Raw genomic sequence first — 19,366 nt, 5'->3', positions numbered from 1 at the left:
CCCGCACTCACAATATATTCATTTTAACAATATATTCACATTAATCAAGTGTGTTGCGGCATGCAACCTGATCCTCCAATATTGACTTTTAATAAGTCTGTTGCGACGTGCAACCCGATCCTCCAATATTGACTTTTAATAAGTCTGTTGCGGCGTGCAACCCGATCCTCCAATATTGACTTTTAATAAGTCTGTTGCGGCGTGCAACCCTATCCTCCAATATGGACTTTTAATAATTCCGTTGCGGCGTGCAACCCGATCCTCCAATATGGACTTTTAATAAGTCTGTTGCGGCGTGCATCCCGATCCTCCAATATGGACTTTTAATAAGTCTGTTGCGGCGTGCAACCCGATCCTTCAATATATTCATTATAATCAATCCTGTTGCGGCGTGCAACCCGCTCCTCCAACATATTCATTTACCAATTCTTATAGAAGAAATTTTTCCAATAAATGTAACAATTAATATAAAATTATAAGACAACAAGCATACAATAATTATGATTTAATCATGAAACAAACAATGACAATTAGCAAATTATTATGAAAATCATAGAGAAAATAGGCAGTTTAATATTTAATATGCTAAATGTCAAATAACAATTAAAACACATAATTCAAATAGCACGTAACAATTAATGCAGGAATTCAAGAATTAATATTTGACAAAGAATAAGAGAGAAACAATTATTATAATAATTAATTTATGATTTAAAACAATTTATGATTTTTCAAGTAAGCAGGCAAACAATTAATTTGACGACGTATAGACACTCGTTACCTCGCCTATACGTCGTTCACATGCAATTTACATAACAAATAATTTAAGGGTTCTATTCCCTCAAGTCAAGGTTAACCACGACACTTACCTCGCTTTGAAAATTCCAATCAATTATTCAACCACATCTTTTCCCTTTAAATTTATCTCCGAAAGCTTCAAATCTATTTACAAACAATTTGATATATTCAATACGAATAATAGGAATTAATTTCATATGAATTTACTAATTTTCTGGATTAAAATCTGAAATTCATTAAAATATTCGGTAGTGGGACCCACGTCTGAAATCTCAGAAAAACTTAGGAAATTCGAACACCCATTCCGAGATGAGTCCAACCATACATAAATTATCCAATTCCGATGTCAAATGGACCTTCAAATCTTAAATTTTCGTTTTTGGAAGATTTTAAAAAAATCTGATTTTTCTTCCATAAATTCACGGATTCATGATATAAATGAGTATAGAATCATGAAATATAATCAATATAGGATAAGGAACACTTACCCCAATGTTTTCCCGTAAAAATCGACCAAAAATCGCCTTACCCGAGCTCAAAAATGGGAAGGAGTTGAAAATGGGTCGAAACTCCATTCCAGAACTTAAGTTCCGTTTCTGGGATTTTTACCCTACGCGTGCGCGAAGGTACTCTCGCGAACGCGAAGCACAACTTTGTGTTGTCCAACTTTTACTCTTCGCGAACGCGAGGGCTACTTCGCGAATGCGAAGCTTGCCTGGCTTGGCCTTCGCGAACGCGAGATGCCCTTCGCGAACGCGAAGGCAATTGACCTGGCCAGTCTCTTTCCCTTCGCGAACGCGAGGCTTCGATCGCAAACGCGAGGCTACGATCGCGAACGCGAAGCTTCGCATCCCAAGCCTTCGCGAACGCGTTCTCTCTGTCGCGAACGCGAAGCACAAAATGTGCCAGCCCCAATTTGCTCTTCGCGAACGCGAGACTCCCCTCGCGAACGCGTAGAAGGAAACCAGAAGCAAGTTTCTACAGTTTCCTCAAGTCCAAAAATGATCTGTTAACCACCCGAAACCAACCCGAGCCCTCGGGGCTCCAAACCAAACTTGCACCCAAGTCCTAAAGCATCATTCGAACTTGCTCGCGCGATCGAATCGCCAAAATAACACCAAGAACTACGAATCGGACACCAATCAAAGGAAATTTTCAAGAAAATTTTAAAACTTATATCTTTACAATCGGGCATCCGAATCACGTCAAATCAACTCCGATTCTCACCAAATTCGACAGACAAGTCATAAATATTATAGTAGACTTATACCGGGCTCCGAAACCAAAATACGAACCCGAGGTCAATAAATCCAACATCACTAATTTCTTAAAAATCATTAAGCTTTCAAGCTTTTAATTTTTCATCAAAATTTTATATCTCGGGGTATGGACCTCGGAATTCGATTTCAGGCATACGCCCAAGTCCCAAATCATGATACGGACCTACCGAAATTGTCAAAATATTGATCCAGGTCCGTTTGCTAAAAATATTAACTAAAGTCAACTCAATTGAGTTTTAAAGCTGTATTTCACATTTTAATTCATTTTTCACATGAAAACTTTCCGAAAAATTTTACGGACTGTGCACGCAAGTCGAAGAATGATAAATGGTACTTTTCGAGGTCTTAGAACATAGAATTTCTTATTAAATTTAAAGATGACATTTTGGGTCATCAGAGTAATAATATTAATGTTTAACATTTAAATGATTGTTGTCTTTTTATCACGTTAATTACTTTACAATGATCATATCATCTTGTAAATAATTTGTTACTAAATTTAGTTAGTTGTTCTTTCACATTAAAGTTTTGACTAAATATTTACGTGCAACGCATGTACATATTAACTAGTTATATTAAAAATACGAACGCCCTTAGCGAAATGTCATTCGCCTTTTTTGCCCCTTAACAATAGATTTCGCTGTGGATAAATTTGTAATTTAATTATTAGTTTGAATCAATTAAAATATTAATTATTAATTATTAATTCTTTCCTTATTTAAACTATGTAAAAAATCTAAATATTTTAGAAATTCAAAATCAACTATGATTTTATTTGCATAAATTCTTTCTTTATTTGAATTATGTAACATGATTTTTATTCCTTCCATATTATTTTACCTGATAGTATAAAAAGACTTGCTAATCTATAGTACTTCGCCAACTATATATGCATTGCTCTTTAGTAGGTGAGTTCTTTATACTTTTTTTCGATTGTTATATAGAATATTGTTGTAATCTTTGGAGTTTTTTCTTATTTTAGTTTGTTGTTACTTTTATTTTTAATGCTTTTATATGGGTTTTGGAAGAATTATTTTCCGTTAATGTATTTTTCTTTTCTTATTGACCGTCCAATTCAACTTTTTTTAGGAGTAAAAGATTATGTTGATTTTGGATTAAAAGAGGTTACACGTTTAAAGAAATATTTAAAGACTAATGTAGATCAATATGGATTTCTGTGACTAATCTGCAGGTTTTCATTCTTAGTCAGAAGCTTCTTTCAAAATCTTTGAGGCTGCCTTCTTTTCTTTTCTTATTTCCATCCAATTTAATTTTCTTTTAGTAATTAAAAATTATGCTGTTTGAGATTTTGGGTTAAAAGAGAATTCCTCACGTTTGACAAAAAAATCCAAACACCATTGTCGCTAATTTATAAAAAGCACCACTCTAGCATCATATATGTGCAACAAAATGTTGATTCTTCACCTAACATTTAGTAATTAAAATCAATTAAATTATAATTACTTTATATAGTTTATTCTTTTTATTAGAACAATATACCATTATTGTAATTCCTTCGACGTTACAGTCAAATATTTCACCCTTAAGATGAGCTAATATTAAAAATTTTAATCAATAAAAATAAAATTAGTTCCTTTAATTTTGAGGATAAATAATTAAATATTTGAGTTAATTAGTTAGCAAAAGAACTCAATTCAATTATTTTTTAAATTCATTTTATAAGTAAAGATTATTTTTTTAGTTGACAAAACTTTTAGAATACATAAATTTATTTCCATAAGCTTGTATTGAGGGCAAAAAAAATCAGAAAAAAAAGAGCAAGACTTGAAGCAATAAGAATGAAACAATAAAAGACAACATATTAAATTACTATTAATTATTTTCCTTTCATTTTTTGCATTAATTCCAATAAATGATATTTTTCTTTATTTTCTTTACAGATTAGATTATTGGTTTTAAATTTAAACTCAGTAATATACTTATTATTAGTTATCACTATTTTTGATGAGCAACCTTTTCATTCCGGAATCACAAACGACCAAAAAAATAATATTTTAATTTGTGTTATTTGACAAATCTTTGAAGAATCGTGATAAGTTTTTTGTATGACCTTTTTTATTTTTGTCATAAAAATAATATCAATTTCATAAGATATCTCATAAAAGTCGTCAGAAATCACAATAAAACATCTAAGAACTTTTATGGGACATAATATTTTCCTTTATAGTGCTAGCTAAATGGGATCAATATTCATCACTTTCAAAGCTTACACTTTTTTTAAAAAAAATATTTTATTTTATAACTCAAACACAATATTTATATATGATTAATGTACTTAAATTTTATAATACTAAGTATTAAGTGACATGGGTATACGCGCAAAGTGCGTACTTTAAAAATAAATTTTATCTATCTATACTATATTAAAAGTACGAAATCCCTTAGCGAAATGTTGTTCAACTTTTTTACTCCTTTAAAATAGAGTTATAAAATAGTAATTTGATATTTTTTTAAACTATTACCCTAATATTTAGGAATAGCCACTTAATTATCCCTAATATTTAGTACTTTGACTTTTTAGTTCCTTTCGGTTCTAAAATTCCTACGTTTCTCAATTGAAAAGTTTCACCACTTTGAAAGATTTTTTATATTTTTTAATAAAATTTCACTTTCAACTCTATTTTGATAAAAAGAAAAGGAACTGGAATTTTACATCCTGTTGCGGTTACTTACTTTTCTACAACCTTTAAATTTATATAAGGAGCACTAGACATGGACGCATTTGCAATTCAAGAGTTCTCAAAATCCTTATCTTCTTCTTTCCTACAAATAGTTGTCAAACAAATTTACAGGGTTTGCTAATGAATAGGCGACAATTAGTGGATTAGAATAATGATGAATAGCTAATTAAAAGTTTTAGATTTTTCTTATGAGATACTTAATCTTCTAATAGACTCTATTCTTGAGTCCAATCTTGATTAATATATTCCAACTCGTGTGATCTATATTTCTTTTGTCTTTGCTTAATGTCTATTAAGATGTAATAGAATAGTAAGATGAATCTCTATTATGGCTATCTTTCATATTTCCTTGATTCATCGTCTCTTGAACTGTAAAAATGTCTAGAGAATACGTATTTTATCGCGTTCTAAATTCTATTAGCGACTCTTACATGATATTTTAAGAAAATTACCAAATATTAACCGAACCGTACCGACACCAAAGAGAAATCGAGATGACCGGGACGGTTTCAAAAAGTGTTATTTTTGTTATATAAAATAGAGTAATCAAAAAATTACTATGATATAAATTTAATAAAATAACCGGCTGAATCAAACTATTAAATTTATCTTGCTTGCTTGGATCTTTAATAACGTTTTAACTTTTGTATTTTATTGTATAAAGCGAATATAAATATAATACTTAGGTGAATTTTTTTTTAAAAATTTAAATTTACTAAGGCACTGTACACATGCAAAATACATAGCTTGTTAAAGCACAGACGTATGCAAAGTAGCAGTAAATAACTTTTTAAAGTTTTTAATGATAACAAATTGTAACTCTTGAATCTTATTATGATGAGTTGGATCTTAATTAAAAATTAAATTCTTGAATCATATTAGGATGACCGATGAGTGGCATGACATGAACCAACTGGAACAAGAGGATGAACCATCGCGAGTGGATTCAAATTCCTAATATAATCACATTTATAATTTTAAGGAACTTGTAATTTTACTCAATATTTATTTTATAACTCAAATACATATACTTTAAATATTACTATTTTTATTGTTTTTAAAAGAATTTATTTTCATTAATATTGGGAACACGCGCAACGCGCGTACCCTAAGATTAGTATAATGTATAAGTTAGTTACACCATGTAGATTTTCCTTAATTATTTTTAGAACGAGGCATAAATAATTATTGATAATATTTTTATGTATAGTACGTGCATAATCATTTATAATTATTATATAATTTATGTATATTGACTAAGAAAAATAAATAATAAATCTATCCGACTATTTGTATAAAGATACTAGGAAAACCTTCTAATTGCTATCATCATTGGGCTTCTTAATGTTGCATATCGGCCCAATTAAGGTTCTGGCAAAAGAAATGGGCTCTTTAACCCGACTGACGGAAACAGTTCGCGAGGTTGTAATGACAGGGTACTGAAACGCGATCACTATTTGCCAGGAATTGATGTAGAGTAGTAATTTGAGATCCGGTGAAATTCTCGTTGTACATTTTCTCAAGAACAAGAATGGGGGTGATAATCGAGAACAATGTTTGGGAGCCAAATCCAGCACTGTATTTATTCTTCTTCATATCATGTTGCTTGTCAATCTACTATTTGCCAAACAGTAGCAGGAGTACTCCTGCCGTCTTCGATCACGCACCTTCCTCTTCCTTCCTTCGTTTTCAGAGAAGTTTCCTCTTACTCTTTTCTCTTTCTTCAGGTGACGCTATTTCCCCCCTTCTTTTGTCTGCCCACTGAATGTAGTATTAGGAAATGTTATGTTCTAACTAATTCATAGATTCCAATTACAGCTAAAATTGACGCATAGTAGTACTGTACATGTTTCCCTGTTTGTTAACTGTATTGTAAAAAGATTTCTTTGTTGCCAAACGAGAAAAATGAAACTCAGCAATTTTGGTAGTTTTTGGATGTCAAAATTTTAACTTAATAAAGAAACAAATTTAATCAGTGTGACTTAGCTCTGGAAATGGTCAAGTTGACACTTCATAAATGCAAAAAGTCTCAAACAAATTGGGGTAGATGGACTAGCTCATAATATGTGACGTTGGGCATTTTTTCCGAGTTAGATATTTTTGTTCATACTTCATAGCTATAGTAGATCAATACACGGTCTGCACAAAGTTGAGTTAATGAAGTTCAAATTTATCGTTCTATCGTGGAGTATCTATAGGAAATACATGCAGACATACTTCCAAAGCAATGCGCTTATCAGATTCAAAGTGTATTCAAGACTCAAAGGAAGCTATTCTAACAAATTGAATTAAAAGGTGTTGGTCGAGGAATCTTTACATCAGACATGGAGTGTGAATCAAACATATGTTAGAATTGATGATTAATGTCAAAAAGAAAAACCATGTTATAATTGAAATTGAGATTCTGATGCAAGTTCTTCCCTTAATAATTTGTTTATTAGCTCATTATACTAATTTACATATAAGAAATTAAGAATGAATTTTCAAGCTGATCCTGACATCATAGAATTGTCAAAATGCTAATTTAACTTGACGGAGATATGGTAATTACTTATCATTGAGCACATATTTAGGTGTACTCTCAGATCGCATATTGCGTCAAACAAAGGCATATTTTTCTTTTTCATTATGGACTCAATATAGTTAGTATATCTTTTTTGGTATCAATTTGGATTCAAAATCATTTATTTATTTATTTTAAGTTTACAGTGATGGAAGGCTTACTGACAGTATTTGGAGAGTATGAGTTGGCGTACCATGGCGTTAGTAGGGAGCAAATGGTCATCTCTCTATGTATTGGATACACAGCTGCTCTCTTTGTTGGTACTTTTTTGGGCATGCTCTCGGATTTGATGTAAGGGGCATTTTTGTCTAACTTTTTCCATGTTTACTAGGTTCCCTCTCTGCTTGCATAACCATTAAGGTTGGAATTAAAGTAGTTATGTTTGATTTTAATTAATTCATCCATTCAAAGTAAATATTAGATAGTAGAATAAAATATAATGCAAGTGATGAACTTTTCTTTATCACTTATAAAAAAAGGTAGTATACTGCAAGTTGCCATTTTCACGCATTTTGAGTTCCATAAAGAAAATATTCAAACTCTTAGGCTAAGATGATTTTGTTCGATCTCCAAAGTGAAACAAAATTGCCATTTTTTTAATGGAAAGGTGAAGGAAACAGAACTGCCATTTTGGGATAGAGGAAGTATCGATATGATCTTCGTTCCTTTGATGCATTCTTTTTGGACTGTGACATCATTTTCCTTCTGAACTGTCCAACAAAGCTTGAACTTGAAGCTTTGCGTTTGACCAGCATATTTTTTCAAAAGTAAATGGTATTGGGCCATGATAATTATCATTGTTATTTTCAATCGATTATTGCTCTCAAATTCGATGGAACACCATATGTCAAATCATTTTTTTTGACAAGTCAAGAGTACCCTCTGTCAAACTTATCATTGTGTTGCCTCTTCATGCAGTGGCCAGAGAAAAGTGTGCTTGTTGTTTTGCTTGCTGCATCTTTTTGTTGCCATATGGAAGAGGGTTACTGGACATCCAAGTGTTTGGCTCGCTAGTATCTGTCTCTCTCTTGCCTCTACGATATTTTTCTTCAACTTTGAGACATGGATGGTTGTTGAGCATGATAAGGTTTGTCTTAAGGATCTCTTTTGTTACTATTATATAATTTACTATTGCACGTGGGAAGTATAATTATGAAGACTTATTATCTCAAAATTCCTATCCCTTTCTTGAAATGAATGAATGTATTAAATCTTTATCGAACAAAAGAGAAGAAGAATGAATGTAGTAAATGCAAAGGGGTTAGGGTGGGGGCCTGTGGATCTATAGTCTTTTAGAATTGCTTTCTTTGCCAACTACTTTAGCCAATTTTACACCTATTCATGCGGCCGCTGTAGCCGCATATGTGATTATATATGAACATTTCTCTCTTGGGATGTCTTCAGAGTCGGGTTATGTATTTTCTCCACGACTTTGAATCTTTGATACTATAGTAAGCTGAGTTCTCCTTATAATTGTTATGCAGCTTGAGCAGAGGCAGGATTCAGTCAATGACATGTTTTGGTTAATGACTTTTGTTGAATCTGCATCTTATATTGGAAGCCAAGTGGTTGGAAACTGGTTAATCGGTGTTCATGAAAAGACAAGTTTGCTTGCTCCATCCAGTGCAGTGGTAATAATGGCTCTTATTGCTCTGGCTTATGTCAGCCGAGGATGGAGGGAAGATCCAAAATCAATTGTTCTTAAAGATTATCAGAATAAGTTTCGTACCTGCATACTTGGTGGTATGAGTCTTCCATTTTTGTGCTTATGTTCCTTTTACTGAAGATATTTTGCCCAGTTTGGGTACTCATATTGCATCTATGAACCCAAAGCAGTTATGGTGAGCAGGAAGAATGACATTGAACTTTTTTGTTGTCACAATATAACTAGGGGACATGTTTTCATAGCTGATTGTGACATTAAAAGAAAAATTGAATCAATGCTGTGAATCTCACCAACCTGATTTCCCCCTCTCTGCTCCAATTTCTCCCGCCTTCGCTGTACCAGTCCAAACTATGTGTAGCTACCTGGTTTTTCTTACTGTGGTCTTGTTTTGGTTGGTCGACTTAGCTCAAAATCACAAGTCCTTACTTGAGCACAAAATTCTCCATGTACTCCGGGCAGCTTCATGCCTCAAAATTGCTCATTTGCTTGGTGTTGAGAAGATCATGAAAGCATAACAGAGCTATAAAGCAGACGGAGAGTTGTCCTTCTTATAATAAATACTACCAGTTTGGTAGTCTTCTAATAGAAACGAGGTTGTACCTAACTTTTCGGCTTTTATGTTATTCGAAATGAAATGCATAAGAAATTAAAATGGTCCAGTTCCAGAAATTAGAAGCATTTTGCAACATCTTAATATGGTAAACTGAGAGGGAGAACATGCATCTGGTACAAAATACAGTTTTTGATAATGCATTAATGGGACTGGTTGGATCGATGCCTTAATCTTTTCCCAATTGTATATTTGGCAGATAAAAGGGTCTGGCTTTTGTCATGGACCCAAGCTACCGTCCACTTCTCAGTTGCAGTTTTTTGGATTATTTGGGCTCCAACTATCGTGGTATGATTTTGACTAGCTTCCTATAAAAGATATTGTTTCCGCGTTTCTGACTTTCCAATTTTCTCATTGAAAAGTTTCCTAACAGGAGTATTAGATTTGCTAATCTACTTACTTTCTTTTGCCTTAATTTTGAAGAGAGTAGTTGAAGAGCTGGTAGCTGAATTTATGTGTATGAAACAACACATCCTTGATTGGATTTAAAATTAAATATATTTTTCTATTTTTTGTCTCAAAATCTGAAATCGAATTGTGTCAAGGAAAACTGGATGGACGGAGTGTTCTAATTACTACTGTGAGAAGCCATCTTTGTAAAGATTCATGAGATTCATTAAGCCTTCTTTGAAAGGGTTGATGAAATTCATCTTATAATGAGAGAGAGTGGGTTGTTGACTGTTTGTGAGACACATTAAAATGTGGGCGAGTGGCTTTATAAGTGATTTTGTGAAGCCATCTTTTTATCATTGTAATCCATAAGTAATCTTTTGTGGCCAATAGCTGTACCTCTTAATCTTTGTGAACATTCCTTTATCAGGATGATATATTCCTTTTTTTTCCCTTCTGAAAGCCAATATCACTATATTTGTTCCCGGTCCAAAAAGATTGATATATTCTCCTTAAAGTTTGTTTGAACTTTTAGGCAGATGGGAGAGAGGTTTTGCTAGGTTTGATATACCCCTGTTTACTTGGTGCTAAAATGCTCGGAAGCACTGCATTTCCCTGGTTCTCCAGTGGCCCTTTATCACTTCGAACAGAAGAATGCTTAGCATATGCATGTATTGTTATGGGCTTCGTCACTTCCATTGTAGCTTTTGATTATCAGGTATTTTACCAATTCTCGTTTCTTCAAGCTGTTCAGATATCACGTGATGTCGTCAACCTTAATGCGATATAATTGCAGGACATTGAAATTCTTGTGATGCTATTCTGCATATTTCATGCTTGCGTGGGATTGGTTTTGCCTTCACTCGCCAGATTGAGAACCATGTAAACTTTGCTGCAGTTATAAATATTTTTATCCATCAATGGCTTTAGTAATTGTGAAAATCCAGCGTCGCCTGCTCTCATTTATTTTGCTGGAGATTAATTTTACTCAAGTTCCTTATCTTCCTGCGAAATGCAGGTATGTGCCAAATGAACTTCGTGGAGGGATGATGAGTTTATCCATTGCTCCATCAAATGCGCTTATGTTGTTCTTTCTGATTCAGGCATGTTCTCTTTTACCATATTATTTAATCGAATATTTCATCAGAAGAAATCCTCTCCTCTGTTTATAATGGCACTTTGTGCCGAGTAAAACCCATTTAAGGACGTAGTGCTTGAATTACACCTAGATTCTTGTTGCTTGGAAATTTAGGGTTCTAGGAATTATCCACATCTTGTCAGTCAAGATAAATGCAATGGAGTTATTTTTATTCTATTTTTATCTTCTGGATAACGTTTTAATTGATTGTATAGTGCAACATGTCACACTTCATCATGAGATACTTTCTTTTTCTGGTGATTTGATGAGTATTAAGATTATCTGCTATTTCCTTCTTTGGAAATTTTGCAGAGAGGTTTCTACCAGAGGATAGAAAATTCAACAATTATAGTTATGGGCGCTCTTGGTCTTTTTTCTGCAGCTGGATGCATGTATATGTTAAAGCGGCTGGGAAAGCAACCACACCAAAACTGGCACAAATTATGAGCCCTTCCGTTTTTTTTTAAAACTCTTCTATTCGTGTGGGGTGTTCCTGTATATAGTCGGTTAATTGAAAGTTTAAAGAAACTGCAGCCTTGGGATGTGATGACGGGTGCAAAGTGTCATCCTCTGCAAATGGAATATCAAGAATGAGATTTAGCCGATTTCAGCATTCTATTATTCTCACATTGCTTAAGTAATGAGGTCCCTTTGGAGATCAGATCACATGGAGTTCAATTTTGCTCTCAAGAGACTTTGCACTTGATGCCCTGAGAATGCTAAATGAACACTTTGCTACTGATAAGTTTTGGGAAGAAGCACAATATTAGAGAAGCAACAGAGTGTACGGTGGCTTTATTCTTCGGAGTTCTGATGACCAGTGGAAAATCTTGGAAGCATCTTAAGATGAAAGCGAAATGGTAAGAGGGGTTTTATCTTTCCTTCTTTCTTCATTTATTCTTTAATAAACAGACGTAACAGGATCACTCGATCACATTCTTGTGGTATGTTCTTCAATTATTTGGTTGGATTGCAGATATTATAATTTGAAGCATGATTACGTAAAGAATGACTTCACCTAAGGGTAATTTTCAATGAAATAAATTTTGGTGGGATGCTCGTCTTGGAATGTATATGCCAGATTTCAGTTTCATTTAAAATGGATGAGGCTGACGGAGTATGGTCAAATTACTAAACATGAATTGTTTTTGTATTCAATCTTTTTTTGGATAACAAAGGAAAGGATGAATTTATTATTGAAATTGGCAAATTATTGGCCCAATAGGTTAAAAAATGAGTGAGGTGGAATGGTTTTGTCCAATTCCCTCTTGATTAGCTCCAAATCTCACCTCGTCACCATAGGCCACTCAGCCCTCACCAATTCATCGACCCCACTAATTTTGTTTTCGTCTTGCGTTGGAGGCTAATGAAGTTTGATTTGAGTATACATAACAGTCCAATTGAAGTGTTGGTAGTTTCTCTTCTAATCAATGTAAGGGGTAGGGGTGTACAAAGAAAACCGATAAGATGCGTCAAATCGATAATTCGAGTTAAACCGAAAAAAAAACGATGTGATTTGGTATTGGAAAATAAAATTCGATCATAATTGGTTTGGTTTTAACTAAAAAAAGTCAAACCGAAACTAAACCAACCCGATAGTACATTTATACTCCCTCCGTTTCAAGTTATGTGAACATATTTCCTTTTTAGTTCGTGCCAAAAAGAATGATCAATTTTCATGTTTGAAAACAATTTATTTTTATGCAATGATTTATAGCCGCACAAAATATATGTGCTTCATTTTACACCACAAGTTCAAAAGTCTATTCTTGTTTCTTAATGTTCGTGTCCAGTCAAATGAGTTCACATAAACTGAAACGGAGAGAGTATAAAAATATTTTATACATATAAATATTTATTGTAATGTAATTTATAAATATTTCTTAAAGTTTTTCACGGTTTTATCTTTTAACGTATTATTTCAAGTTTAGACTTAACATTTTTGAATGATAAATAAATTCTAAAGCCCATAAATGTAGTCACTCAAACAAAGTTCAAATCAATACTAATGCTAACAAAAGAAATTCAATTAAATATTAGGAATGACGATAGTGTTGGATAATTATTTTAGTTTTTTATTGATTTATAATGACAATGCATAACTTAGTTTATCTTTTTCTTTAGTGCTTAGTTATGTACTACTTATTAGCTATATACGAGTACTTATTTAGCATGACCTATATAGTATTTTTAGATTATGTGAATTTTCATTATGGCTTATTAATTAGCAATATTTGTTTTATGTAATTTTATTATTTTATCTTTGTTATTGAATATTTTAGTATAATGCTATGACTTATCTCATATTATTGTGTTAGTTTTTTGGAAAATACATTATATAATTGTATTTTACTAGGATTTAAGAAATATTTGGAGCACAAGTTACATATTTTATGCTATGAAGATTGAAAAAAAACTCGAAAACCCGAGATTGAAAAACCCGACTTTGTTGGTTTGGTTTGGTTTGATTTATAAATTTAAAAATCCGACACCATTGGTTTGGTTTGATAATTGAAAAATGCGAACCAACCCGACCTATGTAACCCCTAGTAAGGGGTGGTCTAGTTTGGTCCATAAGAACAAATAGTCTCAAACACACAACTTTGTATTATATTAAATGGTTTAAAAGATCGTACACCCTCCTTACAATTTTATATTGCAGATTTATTTTTTTCTCTACTAAATGTTTTCAATTATCTTTAACTAAAAAGTTTGGACTTAAGTTCTTGTAAGTACTTTTGAATATGTAAATTTCTTTTCAAAAAATGAATGAAGTAATGAGTAAATACGTAGAGAAAAATCTAATATTTGACAGTTGTACTTGAAATCTTTATATTTTAGAACCGGAATGGTTATTTGTACTTCTATCTGCTACCAAAAACGACCTTTCCTGTCCGTTCGTCACTCGTTGACTGAGTGAGCTTCCAAATAGATTTATAGGTATCCTGACATACCTTCAATTATAATTTGATCTATGGTGTTGTGTTCTTGCCAGAAAGGCTTGTTGAGACTTGAGTTGGGGATTTATTTTCGTCATAATTGCACCTGTAGATTTTTCAATTTAATCTATTTCACTAATTTGCAAATAGAGTAGCTAATTTCTACCATACAACAATAATAGAGATGTCATATCTCAATCATCATCGTCCTACAAAACGGGAACGCCAATTACTGAAATTAACGATTGCTTACCCAATGTGTACCCATTTTCCTGATTCATGACATAATAGCAGAAAGTACATACAAAGTTGATAAACATCATTTATCCATAGGCTATAGCCAGTAGCCACCAATGAATGTCATTATCTCATCGTCTATTAAGCACTGACGAGTGCTCAGAGACCTAACCCAATAATACCATTATTTCGACAGTTCAATCATTTCTCTCTCGTAAGCACTAATGTGTGGAACCGTGTGCCAATGTACAATTTTAGCATTATTTTTGAAAAAATAAATGTATAAAATTTATATATATATTTATATATTCCGTGTATGTTATATATAAAAATTATTTAAATTTTATACACTTTTTGGCTAACATATATAAATAGTTTATGGCGCGAGTAATAATACCCCATTATGTTCCGGTATTCATAATAGCTTTGGATGTATCAAATTCAATATGGTCACCTATCAAATTTAAAACAAGAAGGAAAAATACAGTTAACTTTCTGAATCAGAGCTAACATGAGGAGCAGGCATATGCTAGATCAAAGCAAGTTTAGCTGAAATAATAGCATACACTTACTAAGAATGTAATACAATTCAACAAAATGACAGAGATGTAACCATGTAGTGATAGTTCATATGATCAGTAACTGAAATAAAAATGCCCATTTAATTCTTCAACAATTAGAATTGCTTACAATACTTGGTATGAAACAAACACTGTACAGCGAGCAAGAAATTGTAAAAGACATACTTCTTCAGGTTATCCATAAATACACTTGAAACCCAGCTTCCACTTTTGCGCCGGAATGAAACATAAAATAAAAAAAACAACAACTTACAATAAAATAAACAGCAGCTATAGCTATAGGCTATGTGATACCATTAATTCATGTCCAAGAAATTGCCACTGGACTCCCCACCACATGCTTCTCATCTGACCACTCAATTCTACCAAATACATTCGTAGTTGAGGAAGACATTGATGGAGCTGTAAAAGTCACTGTATACGATTTCTTCTCATTCATCTGACTGAAACTCAATGTCTCAGGCTCAACCATAATCTTCACTGAATTACTTGGTGATGTAACAGTAACTTTGTATGTTCCAGCCGGTCCAACATTAGTCACCGTCCGGCTGTACTTGATTGAGCTTGAACCGGCACTCCCGGTTCGAGCTGCAGATTCTGCTGGAAATGACACAGCAAATGAAGGGTAATTCAAATCTGTGACGCTGTATTTTTTACTCTCATTGCACGTGAAGTTTCTTCTTGCTAAGCTGTTGATTTGTGATGGAGTATAATTCAATGCACACAGGAAATCGAGATAATCATCGGCGGTTATGTCGTAGACCAGTCCTGGGTTCAACGCTGAAACGGGATCCACGTGTCCGGCTCCGTGATCAAACGGCGTCGATGGTTTTCCCGTGGAGACGTCTTGTATTGCTCCGCCGTTCTTGTAGGCAGTGTAAGCGGTGGTCATGAGTGCTGAACGAATGGCGGCGGGGCTCCATTCTGGGTGGGCCCCCTTAAGCAAAGCCGCTAAGCCACTCACGTGCGGACACGACATGGATGTACCCGATATGATGTTGAACCCGACCCGTCTATCGTCCTCTTCTAACCCGGTTGGACCGACAGCCCCCGTCCAACCCGCTAGAATGTTAACACCAGGCGCGATGATATCCGGTTTAAGTATTTCTGGGGTGATCGAATTTGGGCCTCTTGAACTAAACGCTGCAACAACCGGTGACGGTTCAATTCCCACCTTTGTTCCTTCAAAAAGAATAGTGGCCATTGGATTAGAATCCGAGGTTAAATAATCCCTGATTGCATCCCCCGTCTTTTGACCCACCGCCGTCGCCGGAAGTAAGTGGGCGTCAGCCACTAGCTCCTCCCCATTCGCGGCGGTGTTAGTCAAAACCATGCCCGCCCCACCAGCTGCTTTTACCACAGATCCCTTTTGGACTCTAGCATTAATCCCTCTGTCACACAACACAATTTTGCCTTTAACTTTCTCAGGAATTAAAGTACCCGTCATACAGAGATTTCCATTAGTCACGTTGCTAGCATTACCAGCAAACACAAAAGGAAGCATTTTGTTAGACAATGAATTACCCTTGTAAAGTGAAACGCCTGAGAAATTTTTACCATTACCAAGGCTTACATATGCCGGAAAATCACGGTCCAATGTTCCGGCCCCAACGGTGGTGATCCAAGGTGCTACGTTGGACAAACTGTACGGGCTAGGTCCAGCATTTCCAGCTGAGCAAGAGACCAAAATACCCTTCTCCATAGCAGCAAACGCTCCAATTGCAACGCTGTCTCTGTAATAATCCGATATGCCTCCGCCAAGTGATAACGAAAGTACATTAACGTTATCATCAATAGCTTTGTCCATAGCTGCTAATATATCGGAACTAAAACATCCACCAACCCAGCAAACTTTGTACACTGCAACTCTTGCACGAGTAGCCATTCCACGAGCAGTTCCAGGAGCATAGCCAAAAAGGCTAGCGCCCTGAACAACTGAACCACCTGCTGTGGTAGAAGTGTGTGTTCCGTGTCCGTCATCGTCCCTTGCTGATTTTGACTCTCTGGACTCATCAATTGGACCAAGTGTAGTCTCATAACCTCTAGAAAAATACCTCGCTCCAATAAGCTTTCTGTTACAATTCGATGAACTGAAATTGGTCCCGGACTCACACTGACCTTTCCACGAAGCGGGAACAGGCCCAAGCCCAGTATCGTCAAAGCTCTTGCTTTCCGGCCAAACTCCAGTGTCCAGTACTCCGATAATGACATCACTCATAGCATCTGACTCAGGGAAGAAATCAGCGCCTTTGTCAAGGCCTAGAAAAGTAGGTGTTCGAGTAGTGTGGAGTTGGTATTTTAACTCGGGTAAAACAGAGAGAATCCCAGGTTGGGTTTCTAAGGATTCAGCTTCTTGAGGTGTAAGTCTTGCTGAGAAACCATGGACAACGTTGTTGTAAACATATAGCATCTCCGCTGAGTCAGAGACTGATTTCAGGGACGAGTCATACCAGTGAGCATGGTCGTCGTTAAAGGTTGCTGGCATTTGGGATTTAGCCATGTGAATGATGTATGTTTTCTTCTTCTCCATTGCCACTGACATGCGGTATAGCGACAGAAGTGCAACAACAAGAAGTATTACTGGGTATCTAGACATTTTGAGTTTGTGTATTTTTTCACTCATTCCCTAGTGCAAGAAAGGGAATGGATGAACAAGAAATGAGAAAGTGCAGTTAATATATATAGGAAAAAGAGAGGTAGGAGAGTGAACAGTTTATGTGGAGTGTGAAAACATGAAAAGGCAAGCTAAGAGTGTGAGAGTAGTAAAGTGGGGCTAGCTGGTGGGTGGGGGGAATAGGGTTCTTGTTTGCTTCTTATGAATGATTGGTTTCAAATAAAAAGAATATAAAGATCCAGCCTAGCAGAACAACTGATAAGTTAGTAATGATTAAAGAAGGAGAAGAGAAAAGAAGGATCAATTGATGACATTCACAGAAATAAGGTTTCTTTACTCTACTCCTAATCAAGAGAAGAGAAGAGAGCACAAAATAGTAGTATTGCTTACCTTTTATCCACTTCTTTTTCTTTATTTTTTAGCAGTGAGGATTCCTCAGTGCTAAACTCTTTTCACCTTCCAATTCACCTTTTTCTCATTGCACAAGAAAGCCAGAAAAAGCAGAATTCCAATTTCTTTTCTTTTTTGGTATTTACGTAGTTAATACTTTGAGTAAATTTCATTAGTGGTCATTTAGTTATGTGTTCATTACCCTAAATTTATTTTTTTATTTTTGGTTACGTAAAAATCACTCAACCTTGTTTCATTACCCAAAAATTACTTTTCTTTCTTATGTTACACAAAAATCATTTTATTATGCTATAGTTATCACAATAGTCACTTTTACCAGATTTTATAAAACTTTTACCTGAAAAGTCTATTATGCCCTTTACATTATAAATCCTCCCATTATGTAATACCTTATTTATTATATACTATATAATATATTTTTACCGAGGTATTTTACTTATAGTTAAAATAATTTTATATTATTTTATTTATTATTTTATAATATATTCATACATTTAATTTTGTCATAGCACTCAATTTGTTTAATCATATTCAAACATGAACATATATTGAAACATAAAAACGACAAAAAATATTTATTTTTTAATATTTATTTGATATAATAAAAACAGATTTAGTTAACAATGATAGTTTTTTATAGTTAGTAAAACTTTCAAAAAAATTCAAAGATATTTGTGTTTAATATTAAATCTTTTAAAGCTTTTAACTATAATATTATATTTTTTGAAATGTGTTAATTTGATGTGTTAGTGTGCTAAATGTGGGTATTTTGTTTATTTGTTTAACAAATATGGCTTGACTGATATAACTGTAAGCTTTAATTTTATAATTTTCATTAAAAATATTTCATATGTATGGTTAAGAATGCTGACTTGAAATTTATTCACAGTAATATTACTAACAAATTTAATAATGCTACCTCTATATCTTGAAAATTAATGTTAAGGAAAAATTAAATGTCAAATATATTATAAAAATAATAAATCAAACAATATTAAGTTATTTTAATTATAAGTAAAATACCTAGATAAAATTATATTATACAGTATATTATATAGAATGTATTACATAAATGGGAGATTTATAATTTCAAGAACATAATAAACTTTTTAAGTGAAAATTTATGAAATTTGGTCAAAGTGGCTATTGTGATAATTAGAACATAGTAAAATAATTTTTGTGTAACAAAAAAAAGAAAAGTGACTTTTGCGTAATAAACATCAAGTTGAATAACTTTTACGTAAAAAAAAAAAAAAATAACTTTAGGGTGATAAATACAAAGTTGAATGATCATCCTTAAAATTTACTCATAATACTCCCTATACAGTATCATGTCACCAAGAGAAGAATGAAAATTTAAAGTTAAAGGATTTTTAAATATAGAAAAGTTTCTTTCCATTGTCACATACTAAGAAAGAATACCGTACAAAATGAAAT

At 33.6% G+C, this 19,366-nt stretch overlaps 2 protein-coding genes across 4 annotated transcripts; one reads left to right on the top strand and one right to left on the bottom strand.

Annotated features, from left to right (window-relative positions):
* The first annotated feature begins 6,183 nt into the window (after positions 1-6,183).
* Positions 6,184-12,202, top strand: LOC107781224 (uncharacterized). Of its 3 annotated transcripts, none has more exons than XM_016601895.2 (9): positions 6,184-6,507; positions 7,490-7,634; positions 8,262-8,430; positions 8,828-9,086; positions 9,819-9,907; positions 10,545-10,727; positions 10,806-10,891; positions 11,028-11,112; positions 11,460-12,202. In XM_016601895.2, exons 1-9 carry the CDS (start codon positions 6,312-6,314, stop codon positions 11,592-11,594), a joined length of 1,347 nt encoding a protein of 448 aa, XP_016457381.1. In that variant the 5' UTR covers positions 6,184-6,311; the 3' UTR covers positions 11,595-12,202. The 3 variants fall into 3 exon arrangements, with proteins under 3 accessions (XP_016457381.1, XP_016457382.1, XP_075090633.1); XM_016601896.2 differs by having other exon boundaries at positions 11,530-11,608; XM_075234532.1 differs by having other exon boundaries at positions 11,475-11,608.
* A 2,764-nt stretch (positions 12,203-14,966) lies between these two features.
* LOC107781223 (subtilisin-like protease SBT1.7) lies at positions 14,967-17,939 on the bottom strand. Its single transcript, XM_016601893.2, has one exon. It carries the CDS (start codon positions 17,525-17,527, stop codon positions 15,206-15,208), a length of 2,322 nt encoding a protein of 773 aa, XP_016457379.1. The 5' UTR covers positions 17,528-17,939; the 3' UTR covers positions 14,967-15,205.
* Positions 17,940-19,366: the final 1,427 nt, after the last annotated feature.

This window comes from Nicotiana tabacum, chromosome 17, assembly GCF_000715075.1.
Source record: "Nicotiana tabacum cultivar K326 chromosome 17, ASM71507v2, whole genome shotgun sequence".
Taxonomy (NCBI): Eukaryota; Viridiplantae; Streptophyta; class Magnoliopsida; order Solanales; family Solanaceae; genus Nicotiana; species Nicotiana tabacum.
Note: the sequence above shows the minus strand (reverse complement) of the source record. Positions and strands in the feature narration are given on the sequence as shown.

Excerpts from the sequence above, each read along its gene's own strand:
- LOC107781224 (XM_016601895.2), top strand. The coding sequence starts at position 6,312 with ATGGGGGTGATAATCGAGAACAATGTTTGGGAGCCAAATCCAGCACTG. Across the intron at positions 7,635-8,261 it reads GGCATGCTCTCGGATTTGAT|TGGCCAGAGAAAAGTGTGCT; the intron begins GTAAGGGGCATT and ends CTCTTCATGCAG. Across the intron at positions 9,087-9,818 it reads TCGTACCTGCATACTTGGTG|ATAAAAGGGTCTGGCTTTTG; the intron begins GTATGAGTCTTC and ends TATATTTGGCAG.
- LOC107781223 (XM_016601893.2), bottom strand. The coding sequence starts at position 17,527 with ATGAGTGAAAAAATACACAAACTCAAAATGTCTAGATACCCAGTAATA.